At 46.9% G+C, this 17,939-nt stretch overlaps 1 protein-coding gene across 1 annotated transcript; it reads left to right on the top strand.

The window, feature by feature from the left end:
• Positions 1 to 211: 211 nt before the first annotated feature.
• On the top strand, positions 212 to 16,645 carry LOC119404321 (pancreatic triacylglycerol lipase). The gene is made up of 9 exons (XM_049418834.1): positions 212 to 484; positions 1,801 to 1,947; positions 2,785 to 2,893; positions 3,754 to 3,879; positions 7,579 to 7,698; positions 9,611 to 9,880; positions 11,759 to 11,873; positions 13,384 to 13,557; positions 16,504 to 16,645. The coding sequence occupies exons 1-9, from the start codon at positions 212 to 214 to the stop codon at positions 16,586 to 16,588; spliced, it is 1,419 nt and encodes a 472-aa protein (XP_049274791.1). The 3' UTR covers positions 16,589 to 16,645.
• Positions 16,646 to 17,939: the final 1,294 nt, after the last annotated feature.

Below are 17,939 nucleotides of genomic sequence, written 5' to 3'. Positions count from 1 at the left end.
GCAGAATGCTCCCGGATGGGGGGAGGGAGGTGGAGGAGTATATATTAGTACATTGGCTGAGAAGAAAAACAAGATGGCTTTCGCCTTCGAGTTGTCTTAGGCAAAGGAATAAGGGGCTCTGTGAGTTTTTGAGATAAGCTCAGATCCAGAGAATCGCCGGAGTTTAAGTCTCACTCGTGGTATATTGCACCTCTCGCCTTCCGCAGGGCCGATGTCTTCCTGCTACGGAGATCTCGGCTGTCTCAATTTGACGGGCTTCTACGACCCCAAGGTGCGCTTCGTCAACGCCATGCCGTGGTCCCGTGCGAAGATCGACACCCACTTTCAGCTGTACACGCGCCTCCAGCCCGACGTGCCTGACGTCTTCGCGTGGAACGTCACCGCCGACCAGCTGCGCCAATCCGCATTCGATCCGCGGCTGGAGACCAAGCTGTTCGCCCACGGTTTTTTGCAGATCATCAAGGTTCCAGATTATCCGATGCGGGTATGCACGTTTTTACCAAGCATACCACTTGGTAATCTATCTATCTATCTATCTATCTATCTATCTATCTATCTATCTATCTATCTATCTATCTATCTATCTATCTATCTATCTATCTATCTATCTATCTATCTAATCTGACGTATGTATGTATGTATGTATGTATGTATGTATGTATGTATGTATGTATGTATGTATGTATGTATGTATGTATGTATGTATGTATGTATGTATGTATGTTCCAACGTCTTCCTGCATCCGGTAGTTGGGTAGGAACTCACATGAAGTACACGAAAGTAAGAAAATCGACGTGTTTACTTCCAACGTTTCGGCCGGGGTCGGGCTTTCGTCAGGGAATACATGTGTCCACATATATTTACTGACGAAGGGCGGACCCGGCTGAAACGTCAAAAATAAATACGTTCCTGCACTGTACACACACACACGCATGCATATATATATATATATATATATATATATATATATATATATATGAAGGAAAGAAGTGTTAATTTCAAGGGCTCGTTTTCTTTGTTATACACAATATTAATCAGAAATAACAGACAATAATGCCAAGGAAAGTATAGGGGATGCTTTTTAGTAGTAAATGTAAGGCAAATGTGAAGAAAGAAAAGTGGACGAAAAGACAGCTTGCCGCGGGCAGGGACCGAACCTGCGACCCTCGAACAACGCGCCCGATGCTCCACCAACCGAGCTCGGTTGGTGGAGCATCGGGCGCGTTGTTCGAGGGTCGCAGGTTCGGTCCCTGCCCGCGGCAAGCTGTCTTTTCGTCCACTTTTCTTTCTTCACATTTGCCTTACATTTACTACTAAAAAGCATCCCCTATACTTTCCTTGGCATTATTGTCTGTTATTTCTGATATATATATATATATATATATATATATATATATATATATATATATATATAGTGCAGATAGCGAGAGAGAGAGCACGTGGTATGGCATTCTCTGAAGTTTGCACGCATACGGCTGACGTATGAATACGTAAATAATTTCAACTTCTATGGCGAAGGCCCAGGCTACCTGGAATAAGGAGACCGGCCACCTTGGGCGCACAGTGCGCTTGCTTAAAATAAACGTTTATTCTCTCTCGCTCGCTCTCTCGTGATCCCTGACTCTGACGTCTTGTTCATCAGCTGCAAGTCGGCGTACTTTTCCAAGAGGAACACAGGAACAACGTTTGCACATTCAAAGGTCATCGTAGAGCTCTGTAGCGCGATATTAAATTACGCGATCTTCGGTGGCAAAGTGTTTCGGCGAAACTGAAAATTCACAAATCTTTCTTTGCTTTCAGACCATCAGAGATGCTCTCTTGCAAGTGGGGGACTTCAACGTAATCCTCGTTGACTGGGCGAGCGGCAGCAAGTACGACTACATCCAGGCGACTGCCAACACTCGTGTCGTCGGGCTCGAGATCGCCAGACTGATCTACCTGCTCCAGGTGATGAGACTAGGTAGAGGGAGAGAGCAACGCTGTTCGTGAAAGCGGGTTAGATAAGTATGTTGCTCGAAAATTGTGTGTTCGATGTGTACTACTGTCGCGTTGCAGAAGTGCTGCATTGTTTCGGCTTTGCCGAAGCAAGCGAATAATGACAAGAATCACGTGAATCGCGTAATCACGTGAGTGTATGTGATTGGCTAGCAAAATCACGTGCATCACACCGTTGATACTGCTACGATGACGACGGCACAGGGTAGACTAAGACAGCTTCGCTCTAAAAAAAAGTAATTTTGAGGTTTTACGTGCCTAGGCATCGAACCCACGCCCTCCTGCTTGTCAAGGTGACATACGTATATATGCCGAGTCACCACGGCGGGAAAGACGAGGGAATAAAGACGATTATTGGCGGTTACGGTAATTTGGCAGCGCATGTGTGGTGCCACGGTGCCTCAACTTGTATACCTGTTTTAAAACCGCGTGCTTCTGACAGGCCCGTCACGATCACCGTACCCGGTTTATTGGGGCTTCTTACGAACAAAACGTTATATTTATTCATTTATTCGGCTAGCGAACAAATATACCACTGCACTTTTTCGCTCATTTCTGTAACACCACAGACCCTTTTTAGGCCGGCTAGTGTTTCTTCACTAGGTTTCCTGCTTTGCTGAGTGGCATTCTCGCGAGCCGTCACAACAGGAAGCAGGCCGCGCGTGTGACGTCGTATTGTTTGCCAAGCTGTACGATGTAAAAATTCTAATCCACGGAAGCTCGGTTGTTCAGTCATTTATTCCGATCGTTCAGTTTCGTTTTCTTTTCTTTCTTTTTTTTCTTTTAAAGGAAGCATTCGGAGTCACTCCGGATAGGTTTCACGTACTCGGTCACAGCCTGGGCTCCCACGTAGCCGGCTACGCTGGACAGAAGCTGCGATCTCTTGGAAGAATTACAGGTGAGTCGTCGCGTGTTGTACGACCTCTTTTGAGGACAACTACTTCTTCCAACCACCTTCCGTAACGGAACATTATGACGGCGATAACTTGTGACCGAATTCGACAAGCGTATTCACTCGAGTACTACCAACGCTGCCTAATGGATGCTAGCACTGCCTAAATTGGTAAACGCCCCGCCACGGTGGTCTAGTAGTTATGGCGCTCGACTGCTGACCCGTAGGTCGCGGGATCGAATCCCGGCCGCGGCGGCTGCATTTTCGATGGAGGCGAAAGTGTTTGAGGCCCGTGTAGTTAGATTTGGGTGCACGTTAAAGAACCCCAGGTGGTCGAAATTTCCGGAGCCCTCCACTACGGCGTCTCTCATAATCATATCGTGGTTTTTAGACGTTAAACCCCAGATATTATTATTATTAAATTGGTGAACGGGTAGCTATAGCTAATCGTGAGCGGCGCCAGGGGGAGGAACAGGAGGGGGAGTAAGCCGCCCCCCCCCCCAGCAAACATAGTTAAAACACAACGCATAAGTTCCCCGCCTCCTTATCACCTCCCCCCCCCCCCCCCCTCCGAAAAAAATCACTTGCCGGGGGTGCCCTTCCTCCCTCCTGTAAAAAAAGAAATCCTGGCGCCGCCCTTGTGGCTAATCTTGGTTAGTGTTGGCTAAAGAATGGCTGGCGTTGGCTACTGTTGTAATGTCGACTACCTGCTGTTACAACAGCGACGCTGTCTTCGATGGTAGACGAGTCAAACGAATTGTTAACTGACTTGTCAACCAATCTGCGCATAAAGCTTCACTGAATACGCGCATTATGGCAATGTAACGCACTTCTCTTGAACTTCAGCATGTGCTGGCGTTGCACAGGTCTTGATCCGGCCGAGCCATTCTTCGAGGGAATGTCACCCTTAGTACGGCTGGACCCGGGTGACGCCATTTTTGTCGACGCTATTCACACCGACGGAAAACGTTTTACGGTTCCTCTGCCTACAGGTTAGATTCATTGCATTTTGTTCTATCATCTTTCTGTTGTTACATTCATATGCCATTTCAGTTAATGGATCAAGCGGTTTGACTTGTTTCCGGCAAATAAGTAGGCGCAGTTTCGCAGGCGATACATTGCACCGGATAGTCGTACGAATGAAGCTCGTGGTTTTGTCGGCCGCATCAACTGAAGCAAGCAGTCGCTTACTGATTAATTTGATCACAGTGTCACAAACGCACACATGACCAGGATTTGGGGACATATACATGTGCCGCCATCTCTCGTAGGTGACTGCGATGTCCTGCCGTAACTGAATGAAAAATAGGCGAAAAAAATCATATCTCACGAAAAAAGTTAGTTATCAAAAACGACTCCCGGTTCTACACAGTAGAGGTTATTTGAAAATTCCGTTAAAATTACAGTGTCGCACTACAAACCGCGTGGCTTTCCTGAGTGTTTAAAATTTGACAATGGGGCCCCATGTGTTTCTAATGGACGGTGTTCAATTGTCCCGGGAAGCCACACGCTCTATAGTGCGATACTGCAATTTTACCAAAATGTTCCAGTAGGTCTCTACTGTATAGAATCCCGGGTAGTTTTTGATAACTTGCTTTTTTCAAGAGATATAATTTTTTTTCGCCCATTTCCCATTCAGTTATGGCAGGACGCCGTTGCTATCGCCAAGAGATGGCGCCACGCACAAGTGCCCCCAAATCCTTGGAATGCAGAGACATTTTTAAAGAAATTCAGGAGCCCTTGCCCTATCGGGAAAACGGGGGCAAGCGAAGCTTCGCGTTTTTTTGCCTGACGTTCTTTCTTTCTTTCTTTCGTTTCTTTCTTTCTTTCTTTCTTTCTTTCTTTCTTTCTTTCTTTCTTTCTTTCTTTCTTTCTTTCTTTCTTTCTTTCTTTCTTTCTTTCTTTCTTTAGCATTGCGCAATGACCCCTCTGAACTGTTCCCTTCCTCCATGCCGGAATTGGACCTTCATTCACGTGCTTTGCAGTGCGACACTTCATTTGCTACAGGTAGCAACAAGGGTCATGCGTTCATATCCAGGCAACAATGAAACGCGGCAACATGAAGTGACAGGTGACCTCGATAAAAGATAAGGTTGCCATATCATAAACGGCTGATCGCCGACAAGCCCACAATCGAGAGAGCATCAGTTATTGGAAAACGGCGCGTACAAGTACGCATGACACCGGCACACCTTCAAGGGCCGCATTTCTGTACGTTCGCCGGCGCCGGGTTTTACGCGACGCCGCCGACGCCGCCACCAAAATCTGTGCATTATACATGCATTATAAGATTAATCGTAACCGCACTTTCCTCTGTCCAAGTTTATTCATTTCATTTTTTGCGATGCTTCCCCCCCTTTTTTTGGTCATTCATTTTGTCGAACATATGCGTTCGACCTGAATATGCTGTTTGATGAAGCGGATAAACACAACGCAAAGCCGTTATGCAGAAAGTGCTGAAGATTGCTGAATGCCCTTGCGTTATTACAGAGAGCGATGACCGCATCATGACCTTCTCGCCTCGAACGAAGCCTGTATCAACAATGCGGTGGAGATCGATTACTGACACGAAAAAAGGAAGTCATTGACAAGCCAACACACCTGCGAAACAAAAACGTCACTGTTTCGATGCAGGGTGAAGCAGTGAATGCGATAGCAACAAATTAGAATGTCATACGAAGTGAGCCTAGCAGCTAACTTCCTTAGTATCCGACCTGGGGTAAGAAACGCTGGCGTAAGGAAACGTGCCTAGGGTACATACGCCATAACCTTTCGCTCGCTGCTCCTCCTTTTAAACAAGTTGCTTTCCAAACCTTTGAGCGGCCGAAGCTAGAGTACGCGAATGCGATTTTTGACCCTCGCCACACCCTCGAGTCAGTTCAGAACCGTGCGACATGATTTATTCTATCTAATTATTTCTACAACACAAACGTCTCCGCACCAAAAACACATATTAACTTACCAGTTCTGGTCACACGCCGTATAGATCGCACGTCTTAACATTTTTCATTATTTTTTCAATTCTTTCCCTTTAGATAACCGACACATCAGGAGAGCCTACCGCACTGCCCGAAACAGTCGCTCTGACGCATTATTTTCCCCACGAGACCATACCGTTACTTTTCACCACTCGCTTTCTCTGTGCACAGCACGAGACTGGAATGACCTGCCCACTGAAGTTGCCACTATCGTCGACCCTCAAGCATTCAAGCGACTCATAGAAACCATCCTATCATAACTTTATTACATTGTTAACCTTTTCATAACCTACTTCATTGTGTAATGTTTCAACAAGAGACCTTTGAAGTAATAAGATGGACGAACGAATGAATGAATGAACGCAAAGTGAGGTGTAAGAACACGACACGTACAAAGGTATGAGCCGTCTGCTGGTTCCTGTCAAGATAAAGCGCGTGCAACAGTGCCCGGTTGCTCATAGTACGCAGTTCCTGTTGGAGCAACAACTGCAGAATTTGCAAAAAATGGGGGGGAGGGGGTGCAAGGTTGTTTTGCTTCTCCAAATAGCGCTTTTCGTTTGTGTAAGGGTTCATGTTTTACCTATGAAAAACACTTTTGGGGGTTAAGGGTGCTCTGGGTTTATTAAAGCACCTATGGCCTATACGACAGGGGTGCCAGCTGATAATCGGAACTCGCTAATTAAAAAAAAGCGTTCAGTAGTACGTTGGTTTAGAATCTACAAGCTCACCGTAAACTTGCGCATATTCTGTGGATGTTTTTTGTTTGATTATGCATGACAGGTATATCCCCACCGGCAGTGTATGGCGGCTCAAGATACTATGTCTATATACACCAGATACTCGGTACATGATTCTGTAGCGCAAGTGCTCTGTGTATTTGTTGTCGCGCTATGCTATGTTTGTGCGTACGGTCGGGCGTGTACGCGTGATATTCTATCATTCGGTGCTGATTTAACTTTGCCTGGCTAGTAGCTTTTGTTTTCTTATTTTTCAGTGATAAGTGTGTTTAGACGATTACCCACCCCCCCCTCTTTCATATGGATGTTTTGATTCGTGAAACTGCCTTTTTCCTGTAGGGTGTGAGGGTTTTAGATATAGATGTGCTAAAACTCCCTTGAAGATGTAACGTGGTTTTTTAAAAGCGCGAGACAGACGGTACGATTTTCCATGCAATGTGCCGGCCGACGCGGCGGTGGGGGAGAGAGAATGGTGGCTGTCCGATGCTATGAAAGGTCACCATTCCGGTTTCCCCACCGCTGTGTCGGCCGGCACATTGCATGGAAAATCGTACCGTCTGTCTCGCGTTTTATCCAATGCTTCTCGGCGTATAGTTTAACCGCGCCGCGCGTGGTCGCGCGCGCACTACGCCGGACTATATACACTGCAGTAGAATGGAAAGTTGGGCTGGTTGAAAAAATATTTTCATGGTTGATGCAGCGCTGAAAGACAAAGACGTAGCACCAGGCAGCACAGGACGAGCGCTGTCCTGTGCTTTCTCGTTCTACGTCTTTTGTCTTTTAGCGCTGCATCAACAAGGCACGCCGGACGTCAGTTTGTAAGCTTTACCAACTGAAGCTAACCAGGAAGTTTCTGCATGATGAATCGGGATAACAGAGGAAATTTTCCAGAAGCCATGCAAATGATAACACCAATCTTTCATCACTCGTCAGAACACGTTTGCTATGAAGCACGCCGTTCTCTTCCCATTTCCAGTCGGCCTCGGCATGATCGATCCAGTGGCGCACATCGACTTCTATCCCAACGGCGGCGTCACGCAGCCCGGTTGCGAAAAGGTCATCAAGAACTTTTCACTCAAAAATGGAGCATTTCAAGGTAGTTCTCACGTTTGCCTAATGACGTCACCTTCTTAACCATAAAGGGTTGAGCAAGCGGTGAAAGGCGGCCTCGTTAGTGTATGGGTCAAAGAAGTTATTAATAGCGTAAACACAGTACGACCTCGCCTTTTCTTATCTTCATCCCGTGTTTGCTCTGTGAATCCCTTCTTAAAGGGCCCACTGAAGTGAAGCACTAATTCTGCTTATATATTCTATTTGTAATGTTATTGTTCTTAACCTCGCCATTGCAGGATCATTATGCGAAACGAAAATCAAAGTCGTTTTTGAAGATCGCGTCGAAACCTCAGTACCTGCATATCCACGACGTCACGAATTTTAAAGTGTTCATTTTTTTTTTCTCGTATTTTGGTCACATTGCTGAATGAGATTTCCAGAAAAACTTGTCATCTTAAGTCTCTGGTTCTCTTAAATTGCATGAAATTCATCTTTACCCCTAAATATTCTGGTCTTAGCAGATACTGTCAGTATCTGATGACGTCATGGCGGTTTGGTGCGAGAACCTGCAGGGTGGTGTCGCCACCTGTACCTTCTTTTTAGTCAAGCTTGCTCTCGCGGCAAAGCATGGTGTCGTTTTGTTATTGTGAAAGGATGATTTACAAATGCTAGAGATATCTTTCTCTCTCTCTCTGTTTTCGCTGTCCCTTTCCCGTACTTTCGTCAAACTAAACATGTACTTCCTTCCGAAATAAGTTGTTGGTTGACAGATTGCGGCATTCGTGCTTTATACGTCTGGCCGATGCGCACAAAGCTGCTCTACAAGTGGGCCATTTCGTCTCTTTGTCACGACAATTGTACATTTAGACAGTTTCTTTGTGTTTTTTTTTTTTTTGAGCAGAAGGGGGCACTTTAGCCTGCTACATTAACCGCTTTAGCGCTTCACACTTGCTCTAAATTTCTTACAGTAAGAACACTACACCTAACATCATAATGCCTTGGCATACGGAAGGCGAACATTTATACAATTTATTTATTTCGCTTGCTAAGCGGAGCTGTAGCAGGGGTCTCAAACACGCGGCCCGCGGACATTTGCTTGCGGCCCGTGGCCCGCACATGACCATCTCCGTTCCATATATATATATATATATATATATATATATATATATATATGTTCATGAGCTACACAGACGTGGCTGGTCTCAAGCCACGTCTGTGTAGGACCTTCGCATGCGGCCCGTGGCCCGCACATGACCATCTCCGTCCCATATCAGCATAGATATGTTTCTTGAAACCTGACACCAAATCCCTTTCCGAAATGACCAATATAAGAATGAGATATGAGAAACGCCTTGTTCCAAATGGCAACGTCGGCTGATGTCTTGTTCAAACGCATTCCAAGAACTATTCACTTCCCAAATCTTTACTTCCGGAAAGCCGGGGACTACAGGCAGGCTATTGTGAGAAGCACGCCGTCGCTTCATTTTGATATATATTTTTTTCATTCATTGTGAAGCATGTTGTCCTTTGGACTCAACCGAAAAGGGGGGGGGGGGGGTGAAACTCCACCCCATCTCTAATGGGGAAGCCTGCGCACGCCGATGGGTACAGGTCCGACCAAGTAAAGATATGGGGCAGACTTGGTCCTGTCATGCACTTCTCGGTCCTGACCTCGTCAAAAGTAGCGCTTGAATATTTTAAGTAAGAATTGGACTCAACTGTTTCAGTAATTCACTGTTCTTGGCACTTTCCGACATTCACGTGCGAGACGGCGCAGTGCCGTGTTCTATATGTCTTACAAAGAATATTGCTATAATGCGGGGCAGTGACTTTGTTGAGGCGGGCGTGTGAATTATGCAGGAAAGAAACAGCGCATTTTTCTGAGATAACACCGTCAGAGACAGACTCGCAGCACTTGCGAAGAATACGCAGACCGCGCGTTGTCCGCCAGACAGGCCTCCGAGAGTCGGTGACATGCCGCCACGAGCGGGCCAACCAGTTCGTGGCCGAGGCGCTGGTGACCGAGGCGAGTCGTGACTTAGGACAGTGCGCGTTCGTCGCCTACGCCTGCGCCAGCTACGAGAAGTTCCTGTCAGGAAAATGCGCCGACTGCGGTCCTGACGGCACTGGGTGCGCCGTGATGGGCCTCTCGTCCATCGCTTCACGGCCTCAGCAGGGGACGGTTAAGATGTACATCCAGACTAGCCAGGAGGCCCCGTTCTGCCGTGAGTGGAGTTAGTACGTTTATGTCTTCTCTGACCGGTTAATCATTGATTGATTGATTGATTGATTGATTGATTGATTGATTGATTGATTGATTGATTGATTGATTGATTGATTGATTGATTGATTGATTGATGTATGGTTGAGTGAGTTGGGTAAGCGAGTGATTGTGCGGGTAGGTGGGGGAATGGACGAATGAGCGAGCATGTTACGTGTATATGAGGCTTATTTTTTATTGCTTAGTGCCATATATTGATCTGAGGCGCATGTAATTCTGGTTGTCGGTGATGATATGGTTGCCGGTGGTGTCAGGCTGGTCGCCCCATATAACCTGCAATACCTCCGCCAGAGCGTCTCTCGCAGATATAAAAGATATAAGCTCGTAACACGCTATACTAGTTAGTGCGGTCTTAATTTTACTGTTGTTATTCGGTTCGCGCTTCTAAAATAACGCACAGACGGAAGCATCTGAACTATACTGGGTCTGTAACGGCTTAAGGTTTGAGTGCCTTAAAGGGACACTAAAGGTAAATAACAATTTATGTCAGAGTGAAAGCTCAATGTATGACAACGTCTAAAAGAGCAATATTATCAACAGCAGTGCCCTACTTACCGAAAAATTAAGCTAAATACATCACACGATGAGCGCCACGGGCGGCACATTTTGGAAATGATCCCGATGACGTGAGAGAGTTCGACTACAATTAATCACTCGTAATCAAACTAGCTGCAATAAAAAAAAGAACCCTCCGTGCATCAAGAGACGTGATAAAATGCTGCTTGTCTGTTGCTGTTTGATTCATGGAAAAAAGAACTTTAGCGTTGCCATGGGAACGGCGCGTGGTTCAAAGGTTCCGTTTTCGCCAAACTGCGCTTCGTCCGGCACCCTGCTTCGCTCATGCGGTCGCGTCTTAGTGGTAGTTTCGGTATCGCGTACTGCCGCGTGTGCTTTGCGCGCTCGTGAAAGTCGCTCTGACAGAAAGTTCGACAAAATGCCGCATGCATGTGATGTTGCCGGATGCCCGAATGGCGCACGCCGCCAGTGCACGCAGCCGCGCAGTAAAGAACGTTGGGCACGGCAGCAGTGACGTGATAAACACCGCTGTCAGGCGGGGGATTTGAAGTGCGTATGCGGACCATTAAAACGTGATTTTATTTCAAAATAAGCACTTGCTTGGCACAAAAGTAGCACTACGAGGTTTCTGGCCCGTTATTTCAACAATAAACGTCGACTTAATATTTGTCCTTAGTGTCCCTTTAACCGACGGGACGCACCGATCAGCCCGATTCCAAAGCACATGACAAATGAATTCTGTGAGTTGGCCGAGTCATGAAGACTTCTTGCGCACTTCCACTTCTGGAACGACATTTTTTTTTTCGTTAGAATAGCGGAAGGTGACATGGTTCGCATTTCGAACTATGTAATGTCAACTGATGCCCCTTTCGGTTGAACGCTCTTTGTGAGCCTCCAGGACGACGCAGCGAGCAATGAAAATGAAATTATAGGTGTGTGTGTGTAACCTCAAGGGACAAGAGAGCAGATTGGGTCAGGGACCAAATGAATGTTAAGGACATCTTAGTCGAAATGAAGATGAAGAAATGGACATGGATATGGGCCGGGCACGTAGCACATAGGCAGGATAACCGGTGGTCATTTAGGGTAACTGACTGGATTCCAAGAGATGCAAACGCGTGAGGGTGAGACAGAAAGTTAGGTGGACAAATGCGATTAACGAGTTCGCGGGTACAACGTGGCAGCAGCAAGCACAGGACCGGGTTGATTGGCGGAACATGGCAGAGGCCTTTGCCCTGCCGTGGCCGTAGTCATGATGATGATGATGATGATGATGATGCCCCTATTCCTTTCTGGTCTTTTTCAGTGTACCACTACCACGTAGTTGTGCTCCTTGATTCACTGTCGTCGCCGATATCTGGAAAATTGAGCCTTCAGCTGACGGGACAGGAAGGACAAGCTACCCTGACGTTGAGTAAAACGTACGTCTGCGTGCTTAACGCCGGCCTGTGCGAGCATTAAGGGGCATTAGGGGGCCCCTAAACAACCTATGAAAATACAATACAAAGAACGAGCGCGTTATTCTCTCCCGGTGTTTTCAGTATTTCCTGGCGCAATTCGTGACGTCGTCAGTCTGTTCACGTGACGTCATGAGTGCATATAAGCTCTCGATTGGTCTATATGCGAGGAATATCATTTGTGATTGTCTCTTACTCTGCTATGCAATGCAGTCGCGTGCCTGTTCTGCCTTGTCTCGCATGACTATCGTGCGCGATCAACTGATTTCACTCCGTTTTGTGCTTTCGACTGCGCAAGCGGAGATAACCACGTGTAGCTGAAAAGCGCGAAATCCTGATAGGCTCAACGCTTTTAGCGCTGCTATTTTTCACGTGCTTTATGAAGAAACAAGTGGCGAGGAGGAGATAGAGCCTGTAGGAAGGGAAGCCGAGAAAGAAATCACTATCTCGTCTTTAAACTCGGAGTAGTTTAGGGTTTTAAACAGGTGGTGTATGGGCGTGTACAGTCGTCACCAAGCTTGACTCGAACGCTCCGCAGCGTGTCCTGAAACGGTGTGATTGACGTCAACGCCGCGTAGAGCTTTGGGTTCTGTTTGTTGAGATGTTACCAATGCATGCCGACAAGCATACCTTTTCTTTTTTTTTTTTTTTTCAAGCGAGGTTTGTAGGGTCTCGCAAGTGTCGTTGGCGTCGTAGATGCGACCGCAAAAAAATGCAAAAGAAGAAACGCCGCCGGTCGTGAGCGTGAAGAAATGTAGCTGTCGAAGGTGTGCCGGTCACATACGTATTTCCATGCGCCGTTTTCCAATAACTGATGCTCTCTCGATCGTGGACTTGTAGGCGATCAGCTGTTTCTGATATGGCAATCTGATCTTTTATAGAGGTTGTCGAGGTGACGTGCCATTTCACGTTGCCCGACTACATTGCTGCCTGTACATTAGCGCAAGAGCGTCGTTGTTGCCTGTCGCAACTGAAGTGTAGCGCTGCAGAATATGTGGGTGAAAGTTCAAATCCCGGCATGGAGGAAGGAAACAGTTAAAAGGGAGCATTGCGCAATGCGATAGATAGATAGATAGATAGATAGATAGATAGATAGATAGATAGATAGATAGATAGATAGATAGATAGATAGATAGATAGATAGATAGATAGATAGATAGATAGATAGATAGATAGATAGATAGATAGATAGATAGATAGATAGATAGATAGATAGATAGATAGATAGATAGATAGATAGATAGATAGATAGATAGATAGATAGATAGATAGATAGATAGGAGTAGAACGTCAGGCACGCGTTCGCCAATTAAGCTTCGCTTGCCCCCATTTTCACGATAGGGCAAGGCCTCCTGAATTTTTTCGAATATTCGTTAACTTAATTTTACCAATGAATTTCGTTATTCAAGCTACGTACCTATATGTTTTGCCAACGGCACTCACGCTCTGCAATATCCAACCTGTTTGTGCGTAGGGACGAACGCTTTGCTTCCGGCTCGCAGTTCACATACCTGTGCACAACTCAGACAAGACTCGGTGATATACTGGAAGGCTCGTTAAGCGTGCATTCTGCCGGCAGAGGTCACAGTGGCGAGCTGGCGATTCGGAGAGTGGACGTGTCCCTGATGAATAGCGTCGCCGTGGCCAGGTGAGAGATGTTGGTGCATGTCGCCTTCTGCTCAGGCCCGCGCACTGGAGGCACCAAGGGGGGCCACGCGCCCCTCCCCGCTGAGGGGTTGAGGGGGTAGTGCGTGGCCCCTCTAACCCCGCCCCCTCCTCCTCTTCATGCACACGCCTATGCATTCTTACGAAAAACTCACAGCGCCCCTTATGCATTCGGCAAGCCGACTCGAAGGCGAAAGCCATCTTCTTTTTCTTTTCAGTCGATGTATTGATCCTCCCCCGCCCCCCTCCGAGATATTTCTGCACCTAACGTGGTTTTGCACTGCCTCCAGGATCAGTGGCGTTGCAAGCTTTCTGCACCTCGGCGGGTTTCGCACTACCGCCTTGATCGGCCCATCTTTGACCAAGCGACGATGTTTTGTGATGACGTCATCATGTGACGTCATGATGACGTCACAAATTTGGCGATCTGTGACGACATATTATGACGCGATCACGCGATGATGATTTTTTTTTTCATCGCTCGTGTTGACGCCGACGCTGCAGGACGACGGTCGACGCCGACGGTCAATTTTCGCGTTTGATGAGGCATCTAAGGCTCTAGCCTTAATGAAAGTTGCTGAATGAAACTAAACTATTGTCCAGGCTGACAGTACAGCGTGATTAATCACCGAAGCTTCTTTTATCCACAAGTCAGGTGATACCTGTGTGGCAAGGCCATAGCTGTGATGTCGCACAAATCTAAAAAATGATTGCTTATCTACCAATCTGTAAGACTTCCAACGTGTGCTTGTACTATATTGCCGCGTGCGCTTCTTTTGTTATTTTTATCTAACTGGTGCGTTGCACGCGTTGCCGCTGCCTTGCGCAAGCCGCGCCCTAATGTCTGGGAACCTTCCAGATTATTTTAGAATCTTCCTATATAGGCTTGAGCACGCAAACGCGAACAGTTGAGATTATTCTGAAACTAACGCGGCCACCAGCGATAAGTCTCGAATGTTGGATGCCGCTTGTATAAATGCCGACGCGCCTTACTGCAGATTAGGTTATTGACGGCCAACGCTCTGTTCGCCGCTATCAGTGCATGGTCTGCATTGCTGTAATAGACTTTCCGTTTCCCGGAGACAAAGAGTTTCATCTTGGACACGCCGACTGCTGCCTTCGTCAGCGTCACGACCCCGTGACAGAGAGAGGGAGAGTACAACATTATTAAGAGTCCAGTGCAGACGCAGAGGTTGCCCCGCGCCACCCGGCTACTCCCACGTTGGGACCGGCAGGTCTAGCCTAACGGCCCTGTCGCGCGCACTGGACGGCCAGGATTTGGTCCTGTAGGTTTGGGCTGCGCAAAAGCGCATCCCACTCGGCCTTGCTGTAAGTCGGGCCGAGCGACCCGCACTCCCAAAGCATGTGAGCTAATGTAGCGGCCTGCCCGCAAGCGGTGCAGGCGGCGTCGGGGAATTTGTGTGGATAAATTTCATTTAGGTGTGCTAAAGATGGGTACGAATGGGTTTGAAGTAAGCGCAACGAGACTGCCTGTGCTCGATTGAGTTTTGAATGTGGGATCGGGAAAGCCCGCCTCGCCATGTAATAATACTTGGTAATCTCGTTGTGTGTGGTTGGAGTGTCCTTATGTCCTGCGTCGTCGGCGCTGGAGCCATCGCCCATGTCGATATGTATGTACACTTGTATATTTGACAGATCTTCAGTTGCTAGTCTGCGCCCGTGCCGTGCCTCGTCCTCGTCTCTGATGTCTTTTTCGCGCAGTTTTTTCACGAGGATGAATTACCTAAACGCCGAGCACCTTCAGCACAGTTAGGGCGAATTCGCGCCTCCCTTCCCTACCGCAACCATTGTAGCCCTTTCTACCGCAACAATTATACTTTGCTACCAGGGGCGTAGCCAAATTGTCGGGGGGGGGGGTTCAACCCCCCCCGACAATTTTAAATTTTGCTTGCGTATATATACAAGCACACGTGCAAACGCACGCACGAACGTACATAAAGTATGGTTGAAACCCCCCCCCCCCCCGAAAAAAATTTCTGGCTACGCCCCTGCTTGCTACTTATGTGTTTTTCTTTTCAATAAAATTTCAGATGCGAGCATGCGCTTGTCCGTGCATGTTCTTTCTTCGTCTTTCTTAGTGTTGTCCTACCAAATCATCAAAATTGAATATTATAGCCATCTGCACAGGCGCGGGCTTAGGGAAGGGGAGGAGCACGTCTATGCGGAATTTAAAGTGACGAGAGCGAATTAGCGCCTCTGACGCAGTGGAAGAGGTGGGGCTTTGGCCCCAGCTAGTATTTTGCATGAAGCACATAGACGCTCGTATATCTCAGTTAAAACGACGATTATGAGCCCTGCAAGCGTTAACTGTGTGTGTGCAACTTCAACATGGAACTGGTCGCATTTACCAGTTGGTTCTACATGCCCGTACTGTTCTGTTCCGGTGATACAAGCAGATGCATACCACCTTATATGGACATGCCAAGGATTACAGTCGGAACGCTCCCGTCATCTCCTGCAAGCTGGTCTTCGCTACAGTGACACAAACAGTTATGACCGATGGATACATGACAACACATTCCACAAGACACTTCTTCACTTCATACACAACACCGGCCTAACGGCGCACATTTAACACAAATATACAAAACAAATATTATGCCTTAAGGGCAAGTCTATGTCGCAAATAAAAAAAAAAAACTACGTTAGACACCAGCTTACTTAGGAAAGCGCTTGGCTGTGTATTTCCTGAGTACAGCATTGCGTCTGCAGTACGATATGTAAGCTTGAATCCATCCTTCACAGTCATAGTGGTTTAAAAGGTATCTTCCCCGTTGCTGAAAGAAAAACAACAAACTTGTACGTTCATTGTCCTATAGTTTCTGAGCTCATTTATGGGTTAAGATTACGAGATAGAAAACTGTCGGTCACTGTAGTACATTCTTTTCTCTTATTATTCTTTTTCCAGGCACAAGAGAAGATTTGTAATAACTCTTATTCCGACGCTAAACGATGGCGATAAGATATTGCTGTCCAAATGCAACACGTATTGAGCCAGAAAGCGAGCGATGCGCGTACCATAGGTTGAGAAAAAAAGTTGCAATAAAAAATAGAAAATAAAAAAAAAATTTGCTCAGTTTTCTTTCTTTGTATGCATGGCTCATCTCAAGAATCTCGCATATGACTTGTTCGCTTGCAATTTCAGCGTGAGAAACCACGTGAAACCGCGCTTGCCTGCACGCGGGACATTCTTAAAGGTGTTCCGTAGCCGTCTGCCATTGGTTGAAATTTCCAGGCTGCGCATTTTGACCAATGGCAGATGTCTAGTGGCGGCGAAAAGCACTCACACAAAAAAAGTCATAGAATCTCAATAGAATCGCTCAGCGATAGCACTCCAGAGTTCTGCCTTTTAGGGAATGCGCCTGCATGCTGCCTGGAAAACAAGGTGTGACACCATTTTGATTATTGGCGCAGCCAGTGGCGTAGGGGTTTGAAGGGAGGGCTCGACCCCCCTCTGGAATTTTTCAATGTTGCATGCGTATATATGCACGCACACATACAAACGCACACATACATAAAGAGTGGTTGAAACACTCCCCCCCCCCCTTCCCGGAATAAAAATTTCTGGCTGCACCCCTGATTGTGATCAAAGAAAGGCTTGGATGGCACCTTCTTGAAAGATACCGGTATGTCCTGGCATAATGATGGAAGCCAAGTGTCCAGATGGCACGTATGAATGCACATCCGTGGTAATGATGCTGTAGCAAACACCTCGGCTTCGCAAATGCAGCATGTGCTCTTCTGACATTTCTAACGTACAGAGCTCAACATGCTTGTCTGAACGCTGGAGCGGGCCATTCCGGACAACACAAACGGCGTCTACCGAACACTCATGGTTTGAGGCTGTAGCCCATATTTACGTATGCGCTGGCAAGGTTACCGTTGGGTAGCTTCGAAAAGGAGCCAAAACTCCAGCTGAAAGTAGCCAAAGTAGCTATGCTGTTCAGTTTGAGCGCCAAACTTGTAGCCAAATGGTTCAAAGGCGATATTATGAATAGTGTTTTATTTAAGTAGTGTGGTTTTCAAAGAACAAAAAAAAAAACGCCAGGCCTGCGCGGAAAGCGCAGCGCAGTCACAGCGAAAGCTGGAAGAGCGGCATTTCTAGAGCCCGTTGTAAACTCTCTTGGGGCTACTAATACAAGAACACTAGCAAGGTACCCACTACGCCATAAATCACAATATTTGTGAAATTGGGAAGCACCTACAACGCCATTATTCGTCATTGTGCGCAGAAGCGAGGTTGCAGCTACACATATGTAAGGCATTATGTGCACTTTGTTTACGTCATGACTGACGACGATGAAGAATTGTGGCTCAGCCCTTTGTAATCGGTTGGAAGCTTTA

Source organism: Rhipicephalus sanguineus, chromosome 9 (genome assembly GCF_013339695.2).
Source record: "Rhipicephalus sanguineus isolate Rsan-2018 chromosome 9, BIME_Rsan_1.4, whole genome shotgun sequence".
NCBI classification, from domain to species: domain Eukaryota; kingdom Metazoa; phylum Arthropoda; class Arachnida; order Ixodida; family Ixodidae; genus Rhipicephalus; species Rhipicephalus sanguineus.
Note: the sequence above shows the minus strand (reverse complement) of the source record. Positions and strands in the feature narration are given on the sequence as shown.